This window comes from Hypomesus transpacificus, unplaced genomic scaffold (assembly GCF_021917145.1).
Source record: "Hypomesus transpacificus isolate Combined female unplaced genomic scaffold, fHypTra1 scaffold_138, whole genome shotgun sequence".
In the NCBI taxonomy this organism is placed as follows: domain Eukaryota; kingdom Metazoa; phylum Chordata; class Actinopteri; order Osmeriformes; family Osmeridae; genus Hypomesus; species Hypomesus transpacificus.
In genome coordinates, this window is record NW_025813712.1 from 176,974 (window position 1) to 189,305 (window position 12,332).

General features: G+C 40.0%; 1 protein-coding gene across 1 annotated transcript; it reads right to left on the bottom strand.

The window, feature by feature from the left end:
• Positions 1-6,878: 6,878 nt before the first annotated feature.
• Positions 6,879-7,762, bottom strand: LOC124488480 (protein PET117 homolog, mitochondrial). Its single transcript, XM_047051095.1, has 2 exons — positions 7,540-7,762; positions 6,879-7,037 (listed from the first exon to the last, which is right to left on the bottom strand). The coding sequence occupies exons 1-2, from the start codon at positions 7,633-7,635 to the stop codon at positions 6,879-6,881; spliced, it is 255 nt and encodes an 84-aa protein (XP_046907051.1). The 5' UTR covers positions 7,636-7,762.
• Between the last annotated feature and the right edge of the window lie 4,570 nt (positions 7,763-12,332).

The window sequence follows — 12,332 nt, forward strand, 5'->3', positions numbered from 1 at the left end:
CCAAGTAGCTAAAAAAGAAATTGCTGGTATTTTTTTTTTATTGCCATAACAACCGTGAGCTAATCTGGAGTTAACCTTAGCTAACATGCTAGTTTTTCCCCCCCAAAAAAAACATCTGAATTGTCTTCCAATTTAAACAAAGTTGCTCAACTTGTAATTTTGGCAACTCGCTACATGTTAGTCTGTAACATGAAGGCAAAACTGATTCAACCATTAAAACCATATATTCTCTGAAAGCTTATACCCTCAGGATGTTATCTAATGAGACAAGAGACACGTCCTCTCTCCATATTAGTATGCTGCCCATGCATAATAAATTAAACTAGAGAGGGTACAATTTCTGGGGAAATTGTAGGGTGTGCTTGCTTGCGTCGGTTGCAGGTGGGTCCGTTTTCCCATGTAGTGATACTTTCAAGCATTTAGCCTACTCATATTGCATAATTCATTAATAACACCCTTTGAAACAATAAACCCCTTTGAAACAAGCTACTGTAACAACGTTGTCACTGGCAGTATTTCAGATGGAATTGCGATTCAAATAGTACCGTCTGCTGACTGAAAATAAGCCCCCCAAAACGTAAATAAGTTCGATATTAATTTAGGGGCACATGGCTAATTCAAAAGAAGTTTGCTAGAGGCAAGCTAGCTGCTGTTGCTATCCACACTTCACTGATTGTTTGAAAGCGCCGGAAATTAGAAAGTTTCTTTTGCAAGGGATAATTACGGTGGCCGACATGTGCAAACACGCTACCAATAGACAAAGTACAAGCAAATTGACAATACACAAGCAAATTTAGAAAACATGTATTTGACCACACATGCGCAGCATTCAGCAAACGCGCTGCAAATATAGAAACGCGCTGCAAATACACACAACACAACCAAATACATAAACACGCTGCAAATATAGAAACACGCTGCAAAAAGGAAAACACGCAAACCCCGAAAACAAATGCAAACAGAAAACTGCATCCAGATAACTCAATGGAAGTGCTCCAGGCCAGTGGGAGCGCTAAGTAGAAGAGCGTGATTTTAGAACCAGAGAGGGCAGATGAGAATTTGTTTTGAATAGGACCAAAATCAAATTAAAGAGGCGACATAAAAAGATTAGTATTCATTTTTACATGTGCCCCTCCTCTTTGACAGTTTTTCAAAAGACTTACTTCGATGTTGGTCCAAACCAGACCCCCACCCCTTGGCTTGAAGCAACGGCCCCGGTGGATGTAGGTGGTATTGCATTTACGGTTAGGTTCCCGTGTCTTCCGGTCGTTTTTATTCTATTAAGTCCAGTCAACATTTACAAAACTATCTCCCCCAATAATTTTTGTTCGATTCTCGAACCTGGCTCATACTACTAGCTTTTTCATAGAATACATTTTCCTGATTTTTGCAAAGTTTGAAACCAATCCGAAACAGGTGAACTAGCAACCCATTTATTTGCCTACGTCAATAAAAGTTGCCTGCAAATGTGCTCGCGGATACTAACAGGGCACGAGCACAAAAGTTCACATTGGCCGATAGCCGATTACATTGAGCTGAATGAGCCATAGACTTACATTGAATGAGCACAGGGAGAAATGGCTTATTGTAGCAAGTTTAGCAAATCATTGTCACACATACATAAAATGTGGTTAACATAGTTTATTCCTGTTATTTTAAAACAGATTAGATTTTTCGTAAAAACTTTCATGACATGATGACAAATATATTATGTTAAGCGCGAGCATAGATTGTTGACATGTCTATCTGGAGCAAAGACGAAGATTAATACTTTAACTGTTAACCACAATAGGAAATGATATATTTTTTAATAATATTAGTCTTGCCTTCAGAAGCTTTTGTTAAACACATCCATTATTCTTTTTTTGATCGTGTCATCAAGCCAGACTGCTTTTTTGGGACAATGAAGGTCCTCAGTGACTATGTTTCACCCCCACTTACATCTGATGGAAATGTCTTGTAGCCTATATGGTTCTATGAATATGTCCCTTTCAAAGGCAAATGTTCAATAAAGTATATTTTAGACACGCTTCTCGAGCTTTTATTTATAACATGATTAACACGTCTTGTTAGATCATGTTATATCCATTAATAGACGTTTGGTTTTCTAGGTTGAACATATAAAACACAGGTCACATTTTGACACTGATGTGCAAATTGAAGGCAGTGTGAATTTCGTGGCATTTAATTTGAATATAAAGTTGACAGTAAGCTATGGTAAGTCTGCATTATGGAAGATTTCGGTTTCCAAAATAACTATTAAGCTTTCTTTGCCTGGCGAGAACAACGACGGAGCTGTTCATGTTAACAGTTTATTTCATCTAATACAATGCGTTGGAAATCATACTCATATCACGAAGAAAGTGGAAGTGGAAAGATGGCCGCGTCCAGTCTCGTGCTCTCGCTTGCCTCACTGCGCCACTGAGCACTTTTCATAGAAATGAATGGGGACGCCATCTTGGAAGACTAAAGTAGCTTACTCTAGTTATATTAACTCTATGGTCCAAACTTTTCATATGCTCTCTCTTTCTCTCTCGCTCCATGGGGCCGAAAATCAAGATGTTCCACTTGGCTCTCCCCCTAGAGGCCTGGAAAACTTCCGTTGTGAAAACTGGATGCAGCATTTTTGGTTTGCATGCTTTCATTTTTGCAACGCGTTTATGTACTGCAGCGTTTTTGGTTTGCGTGCTTTCGTTTTTGCAACGCGTATTTGCAGGGGGTTTATGTATTTGGTTGTGTTGTGTGTATTTGCAGCGTGTTTGCTGAATGCTGCACATGTGTTGTCAAATTAATGAAGATGTTTTCTTAATTTTGTCTATGCATGTGTTTTCTTAGTTTGCAGCTCGTTTGCACATGTCGGCCACCGTAGATAATGTATAGAACGCCGGTCATTATCGGGAAAATAAGCCCCGACAGGGCGAACAGCACCTCGACGCGAAGCGAAGGGGTTTTGTTTCGCCCTGAAGGGGATAATTGTCCCAATAATGACCGGCATTCTATACATTATCCCGCTTATTACACGGCTACTTGCCAACAAAAATAACTTAACACAGTGTGACTTTTTACAATGTATTTGTTACCATTCGTATTGTTGATCAGCAGAGAAATAGTTCGCCAAAGACGTTGAACTTCATAGACGTTGAACATTCTTTAGGCTTCAAATCAGCTAACGTCGCCAAGCAACAGAGTACGCTGGGGTTGAAAAGTTACCGGACTACTTGCGAAGTGCTACGAAAGACGTGAATCCGAGGCAAAAAGGCCACTTGCCTTGACAGCGGTCAAATATGCATAGCAACGGTCAAATATGAGAAAATTGTTCACCGCCGAACGCAGGGGCGGCCTTACGCATCTGGGGGCCCGTTTCAATGACTAATATGGGGCCCTACCCACATAAAACAAACATAATAGAGCAGAAAAAGCAGGACTCCTGTTGGTTTGCATCAATGGTATATTATTGTATTACAAGTAATTCCATCTTAATGAACAGGACAGCTCAACATTGAAATAATCCAACCTTATTTGATTAAAACGATATATAATTATACAGCGTTTTACGTTGGAATAGGCCTCGCCCTTTCACGCACGGCAACTTCACTGCTCAATTGATTAGCGCAGTGTATTTTCAGTTGTCTGGGCTGATTTAAAAAAAAAAACAGCTCAAACATGCCCTCAATCTGAATTATATAGCTAAACAAAAGCAAAGAGAAAAAAAAGTCTGATGTGACACTAAACCGAACTTATCCAATAGCTCTGCAACGAGCTCACGGCGCGCACCGCTGCTGTCGCTGGTAGGGTTAGGCTAACGCTACTAGTACTAGATCTACAGATGCTGGACCAAAGAAAGAGGTCCCTTTTGGTAGACTGAATAAAGCTTTTATTTTGTTGTCCGATACCTTTACTTTTTCAGCACCACTGGCATATGTGCATTTCATTTATTTTCCTGCTCAAAACAAACATTTTAACCTTAGTCGCGGGGGCGGTAAACGTCACCATGGTAACCGTGAGTTCGACCAATCAGATATCAGTCAGTGTTGTTTTGTTTAGGATTGTGGGTGGTGTAGTATTTCAACAGAAGATCGCAAATAACAAGGTTGATTTCATACGGACTTGGCTTTGGAGCAGAAACTTTCGTTTCACAACTTCGCAGACAATCAATATCTTGCTGAGAAAATGAATGGGATTTCTGGCTCTCTGTTGGGGGCCCCATTGAAGGGCGGGGCCCGTTTCAATTGAAACGGGTGAAACATAGGTAAGGCCGCCTCTGGCCGAACGTTGGGAAGCCCCATTCAAGTGAATGGAGCATTCTACAGCATCAAGAACAGCCGTGTAATAAGACATAATAAAGTTTAGCCATAGCATTGAAGACAGTACTGTAACCTACTACTACATACTGCCAGTGGGCGAGCCGAGTCTGTGACTCAGAGGCTAACGTCAAAACAAGACTCTGTCTCACTCAAATTCCAAGTTTTACACAAATAACAAAAATATGCTGACCCGCTGGCTGTCTTCACAATCTCCATATCTTTAAAACACTGCTCTCCATTTGGATGTAGAATTTACCCTGGTACGAAATTAAGAAAATACTCAGACGCAGATCGACAACACTGTTGTCGACGAGTGTCAACACTCGTTGACAACACTGTTGTTGCTGCCGCATTCGTCAATGGAGGCTGACGGGGCTCTCATGTAGCAAACAAATACACGTTTTTACAGCAACCTACATTAAAATCTCACCACCTGGCTGTCTTCATATCGTCATAAAATTTCCTTCTTTCTGTTTTTTTCGTGTAAAATTGAACTATAAAATTAGCTACGAAAATACTACTATGACGCTTTCTAGCATGGCTGCCACCTAAAAGACCAGGCGGTCTCACGGGCGACCCGCACTCGCTCAAATTACAAAGACTTTGACGACCTAAATCAAACATCCGAGATTGCAGTTCCACTCGAAATTGCTTTATCAACATTTTTGGGGTGGTATTTTTCACTTGTAATCCAAGCTCCAATTTGCGTGCTAGAACGTCTCTATCACGTTGTGTCCATGCGTCGTTGCTAACATGCGTTGACGTGGTGACATAGCTAGCACAGATTACCCTTCGTCGACTAAAGGCACTTTGTTTCCACAAAAACGTTGTAAACTCCTAAACTGTGCAACGGAACGTAAATCCCAATACAAGCAACTCAATCGCTAGCAAGACGAAACTTTTGACACATAGGTTGTCTATGTAGTCCAAATATTGACCGAGTTTTTGGGGGGCGAAAATAAACAATAAATAATAATAATAATATATATGTGAGATAACAATGGTTGCGCCCTTGCCGAAGGCAAAGCACACCCAATAATAATAATGAAAAATAATAATAATTCGGTACTAGTATTGGTAAATGGAGTATATGGCTGATACTTTTTTGGGCTGTGCCATTTAGGGAAACTGATTCAACCACCTAAGCCATGTATTTTCTGAAAACTTACATCCTTACCCTGCGTTCACACTGCAGTGATGCGATCGACATCATGTTTTCCATTCATTGTCTATGGAGCCAGGCGAATCGCTTGTGTGGTGCATTGTGGGTAGCGATGCGAGCGAGTTCAGATTTTCTCAACTTTATGCAAATGAGGAGCGATTTTCGCTAGCGATGGCCAATCGCAGTGTTTTCTTGTTTCTCGTAACGTAGCAACCATGGTAAACATTTCTAGCTTTCAGTTTTTAAGATGGAGGAGAAGCTAATCTACTGTGTGGCTGCATATCCAGTCCTGTACGATACGTCACTGGCGCAGGTTTGTCGACGTTGTCGATGCTCCTGGTGGGTTTTTTGTACTTTCAAATTCAGTCTCTCGTCACATTACGTAACTTTGTTCTAGCTAGTTACAGTAGTATCCCGGCTAGAACTCCCTGGTCGTATCGACAAATTAGCAGAGACTGAGTAATATAATAAAATGTTTTTACACATGTCAACGTGTATGTTTATTGAACAGTTTTGTATTTTGTAGGCTATATAAGTTGTGTTTTGATCAATGTTGCGACTATGTAAACCCAAGTTTGCACACTTGGCCAATGACAACTACAACAGTGACTTTAGACAACTTCATTCTACATAATCAGTTTGGAACGCCCCCCAGCGTGGTGAACTGTGGCAAGGCGAGCGATGGCCAGCGATTCGCGTCGCTGCAGTGTGAACGCAGAGTAAGGATGAGATCTGTGAAAAAGACTACAGGTTTGAACACACATTTGAAAATTTCTGAACTGTCCATTCATGCTTTAGGGAGATGCTATTTTTTTATGTAACATACATAATTATTAGGCTACTAAACCTGTACCAATTGTGAATTTGATATGCTGATATTATTCAATGCATCTCCATGTCTCCTGATATAGCCTATGTGGTTGAGATTGAGAGTGAGTCAGAGGCAGCATGCAGGGGTAGTGCAGACAGCTCTGTTGCTGAGGTGAGTGCTGAAAGGTGACCGGTAGTTGAAGATGTCCCTTTGCTTATTGGGAAGTTTAGTTTTCAAAATATTTGAATGTCCAGCCCCTCAGTATATGTATAATAACTATGGTAAATAGTTGTTGTAAATGCATCAGAATGCGGGGAAAAAAAACTCTGGGGGACAAACCCCCAGACCCCCCCGGCAAAATGTGTCCCCCCCCACTCTCAAAATGCTGCTGACGCCCATGGGACACAGGGACACATTTATGGTTACATCTTTTAAACAGCAACTCAGAGTTTGTGGTTACTATCATGTTTTTGGTCTGAATGCTTGAGACTTATTTTAGTCAAATGACAGATCTGCCTTTTCAATTAACTGCGGGAGGTAGAGAAACTAGCGCTGGAGTTCGGCACTTACAGTAGAGGAAGCGGTAATTGTCTACTTGTTGTTAGGCGTGTGGCTGATCGGGGCGCTGGAGAGCTGCCGCCCTTCGGTCACGCTCCGCCTCAAGCTCCTTGGTTAAAGTTCTTTGTTCTTCAAGTACTCTCAGATTCTCTTTTTTTCTTTCCATACGTTCAAGATCTCGGAGTACACCCTCGTGAAGTCTCTGTGGAAAACAATACAGAGGCAGTGCTAGTTAGTTGATTTTAGTGTAAGATTGTATATCAATACAGGAATGTATACTTTATGATACAGAAGTCAAGCTATGAATATAAATGCCATAGCTGTAAGTTATACTCGCATGATAACCAGTAACGTGTTACTAAACCTTGTGAGAAGCACATTTCTTCTGGCTAAATGGAAACAGGCTGTACCGTTGTAGGAGACTGGGCACCTATTGTAGCTAGTTTCTGTTTTAATAGAGCTAGCGTTAATTAACAGCGCTCTCAACCTGATCACGAAGAAATATAATACTGCAAGGTATGTTAGTTACTAGCAATTTCACTAGCTGGTGCAGAACTAAAACGACGAGGTAGAAAACTAAACAGATACATTTGGGGAATATCTTTAATATAGCTAGCTCTAGCTATTGTTTGTGCTACATTTTTTTAAGTAGGTTAGCCAGTGTTAGCTAACATCAAGGGCAGCTGACTATGCTACTTGTTTACCTCTCGATCCCAGGTTTGCTTTAAATGTACTCCCGCCACGGTACTCAGTGTAAGCACAAAAGACACGCCAAGTACAAGTTTTGAGGTTTTAGACATAACTGGAAGCTAAGGGGGATATGGTCACTTCTACCATAACAGTCCCCCTCAGGTCGACGTTTTCAACGGTAGCTTTAGCTAGCAAGACAGTGTGTGCCCCACTGTCCTCCACAGGCTGTGCAGTAGATCATGAATGATTCAGTTCGTACAATTGATGGTAGAGTGCATCGAGCACTAGGACGTCATTATCAATCATCGTCATCATTACTACTAATTAATGAATCAAAACATCATTCTGCTCTTTAGATTTTAACTAATTCGATGTCAAATGTCATGTTTGGTTCGGTACACATTGCACTTTTTCTCTCAATCTCAGTTTATGGTCCCATGACTGAAATAGCTCTTTTGATACCTTATACCCTGCACCTCTAAGTTTGACAGCCTAATGATGAACAAAACAGGCAAGCAATACGTGGATGCAACTGTGCCGTTCATTTTGACCTGTGTTTGGCAATTTCCCTTCATATCTCTACAGTAGGCTAGATGAGGCACTGAATGAATACATTTAAGTGACACGATGATGTTTAGCCTGGATAGCAAAGCTTGCACCATACGGTCTTTGTCGATATCGTTAAATATCAAGTCAATATCAACCAGGTGAATCGCAAGTTTGCATAGCGCACACAAAGTTCACCAACTGTATTTGTGTAAAACTGCTAAGAAAAAAGTTCTGAAAAATCATCACCAGTGTCCTGGCTAAGATAAGGTAATCTCAAAAGCTTCCCCTTTCTGCACATTTATGTAACATTCCATTGCATAATAATGAATATAAACGCACACCGAGGGTATAATGGCCTCCTTATCTTATTAACAGTTAAAAATAAGTAGGATAACCTTTGTAACTGCTAATTCTAGTTGAATCCAGAAAATAGAAGTTGCAGGAACAGTTTAGTTTGCAATCGTTCTCCTCAAATAAAAGTGTGCCTCCGTGTGAACATGACTGTATTGTATCCCCCAGTCTAAACCCTCCCCTCACCGTCTTGAACTAAAACCAAAGTGGACTTTTCAGCACAGTACACAATGTTCCAAATCACACTGCAGCAACAATAACTCTTAATTATCCAGACTGACTACACTTTTTCATCTGGCAAACACTGAAATGTGTTAAGAAGTTTTTTTTTTTGCTAACAGAGCACCTAATATTTTCACCACTGTGAGTACATTTTGAACCTTAGTGCAATAGCCATGGTTTCACAAAGTGCAACATTGACCATTCTAAACAGAGACAAAAAACTAGCTTCTATCGTTAATGACAAAATTGGACCCTTTCAACTTCGGACTTTGAAATTTGACTTGTCTTGACAAGCCTTTGGCATGTTGGGGTCACACAATAATTAAAAGCTTGCTCACCTTTACCTTAATTAGTTCAGTTTCTGGCTGATGGCATATGGATTGTGTATCAGAGTGTGACTTGTGAGTACGCATGCATGTCTTTTTTTGGATACACATCTGTGAAAGCTAAGGCAAACAGTGAGACTTCAGAAATATTTCATACCAACCCCAACTGTGCCTCCCTACACCCAAGACTTCCATCTGCTGAACTAAGACCACAATTAGACCGATGTCACATTTCCCATGAACAACAACATTTAGTTTGACATTTTTTACAAAATCCCATGTAAAAATTCTAACCTAATATTTGAGACTTTGGCAGAAGTTTCCATTTATTTATCAGAAGTTGTGTGTTTATTGTCCCATATTGTGCTTGTCAAATCTGTCTTTTTTGTCAAATTTTCAGGTTAAGTGGATAGGAAGAATATTTGACATTTCACAGTTTCTTTATACAACAAAAAGATTTCAGCATTCTTTTTTAGGAAAGAGTCCACTCCCAGCCAGCACACACCTTTTCAAGCAAATGTGCTGAGCAAACAGTTCCTTGGGTGCAGCCTAAATGTTACTTCAAATACGGTTTTCCATTCCAATACACATTCAAGCATTTCAGCACACATCCTGCATGCATACATTTTTACACACAAAATGTTCTCTAGCATTCCTTTTCTCTCAAATTCTGATTCCGTTTACCATTTATCTCAAATATGCTTATTTCCCCACAAGACTTGAAATTTGAAATGCATAGGTTGACAAGCAATGGTCAACTGGTGTGGGGGGGGGGAACTAGAAAAAGAGAAAGAGAGGATAGCCGGGAAGGGGGAGTTTCCACAACTTCGTTTGTTTTTTCACCTCTCTGAACAACCCATCTCCTCCAGTAGGGGACTGGCACGTCAACATACTGGGTGTAAGGCCAGGGAGCAAAGTAAGCTGTGTCAACGCACTAAGCACAAAGGTATGTCTGTGTGGCTGGATGCAATAGTAAGCAAGCATACTTCAAGCATCTAGCTATTTAACACAACATTGTATTTGGAATATTTTTTTTTTATGTAGAACTTCCAGTTGAAGCATTAGATGATCAGATAAATCGTAACTATGTTGAATCTTTGTGGGTTTGATTGAGTTACATTTACATTATATTTAGTCATTTAGCAGACGCTCTTATCCAGAGCGACTTACAGTAAGTACAGGGACATTCCCCCCGAGGCAAGTAGGGTGAAGTGCCTTGTCCAAGGACACAACGTCATTTGACACGGTCGGGAATCGAACCGACAGTCCACAAATGATCTCAAAATAACTTTTTCTTGAGTGGGTGGGAACATCAGTTAATTTAGTACAGTAGTCTGCTATTTGTTTAACAAATAGAGGTAATGTACTCTGAGGTGGTATTTTTGCTGATAGACTTGGTACTTCACGTGCCTAGGAAGACCACTACATCAGTTTTGCCAATGTGAAATTCAAGTGACTTTTACAGTAGGAGTACTGTCACAACAAGCCTTTAGGTGTAATATTTAACTCTATGATATAACACATGTACACATGACTATGTTTGAGTACATTTCCCTGCCTCTGACAGGGTACCGAAAAGCTAACAAAGTCAGACTTGCCACTATTTATCTGCTTTCTCCCATGCTATGTTACCTGTGTTCTCTTTCAGCATCCAACTATCACAGAGGGAAACCTTTACTATATCTTGTATACAGTATAACAACACTTGATATGGCAACATGATATGATGTGGTGATACGAATGTTCTGACACTTTACAGCAAGTTGAGCTTCTTGTATTCATGTTACTAAGTACTTGATTGGTTGACTCAAATAAAATCTACTGATGAAAAGCCAACTACCATTGAATGGAAGCCTAGTTTGACAAATCACAGCTGTTATCAATAATGTAATCTTTAGGGGAACTTAAAAATAAAAAGGATGATGCAATCCCCTTTCAGTGGTGAGATTGTGACCCGTAGGTTATGTAATCCAGGTAACTGTAACTTGAACCTTTGCAACACTATAATTCTTCCACTAACTACATCCTGGATACTCATGGAAGCTTTGTGCGTTGGTTCATTCCCATGAAACTATAGGTGTTGTGATACGTGATACTTTTTGCTGGAAATATAAGACATCTCTTCATTTATTTCTGTCCAATTTGGACTTGCAAGGTAAGGTTGCACCCTATCGAAGTAGGCCAAAATTTTCCAATATACATTTTTGGGGGGACAAAGTATCTGATTCATGTTCCAAAGACTGTCCTGTATTGTGAGATGCTCCAATGCACAATTATTTAGAAGTCCTAAGGTTTCTCTATGTGCTTTTAATTGAAGGTGAGACATCAAGTCTTGTTGAGAGTTCATAATGTGAATACATTAAATGAAAAGTGTCCTTTTGTCTCAAAGTATAATGCATGAAGTGTTAGCAAGTGCGGGTGCTCAATTGTAGGTTCACAGCTGACACAAAGCTGCAAATCCAAACCATCTCTTAGTCATCCACTAACCTATCTTTGGCCATTAACTTCTTTCATTCAAAAAAAAGATCTTCTTCCATTCTTTAAAAAAAGACCCACACATTATACCTTCAAAAATATGTGTCCTTTGGATTAAAACAAGACTACTCCCATAAACACAAATGTATAACCTCACTTCCACAGAAAAATGCAGGGCCCTTAGGAAAATTCAGTTGGTCCACTGTGAGATGAAACAGTAGACAAGCGAGCCCAGAGTCTCCAAACAGCTGTTTGTATTCAGTGAGCTTCTAGAGACAGGAAGTTAAGATAGAGACAGGAACTCAAGAACTTCTGGGCAGAGTTGTCTTCATGTTTCTTAGATCAGCTCAATCTGGGCATCCTGGTTATAAAAGAGTATTTAACTCTTTTAAATCCAAAAGAGTATTTAAATCCAATTTTAGTGTTGTTTTATTTCAGTCATTTAGTTATTTCAATATGACTCCTTAATATTTTAAAAAACTGTACTGAAATGACAGTATTATCGGTGACCACAGCCAATATCAACTTTAGTTTATTGTTTTAGTTAGTTTGCCGAACTGATACTGAGATATATGATATGCTGTGTTTGCAAGCCTTTCTGCATGCATGTGGTAGTGCATGCTTATTTCAGTGTGTGTGAGTACTACGAAACAAATTGAGGAGTATGTGTGCAATGTGGGTGTGCCTACGTGCATTTAAATGTGTGAAAGTAACACGTGGATCACAGAGCCATTGAAGCAGAAATGTAAAACTACAAACCCCAGGAGGAGTAAGACGTTCCTTGGTCTTGCCTCTTCGTTTATGTTCAGCCTTAGAGTGACGTGATTGGTTTAAATTATTGTGATTGACCATTTCTGCACCCAATGAAATCTCGTTTGAAATTG

Coding starts and splice junctions, on each gene's coding strand:
- LOC124488480 (XM_047051095.1), bottom strand. CDS start 7,635: ATGTCTAAAACCTCAAAACTTGTACTTGGCGTGTCTTTTGTGCTTACA. Junction 7,038..7,539: donor AGCAAACCTGGGATCGAGAG/GTAAACAAGTAG, acceptor TGTTTTCCACAG/AGACTTCACGAGGGTGTACT.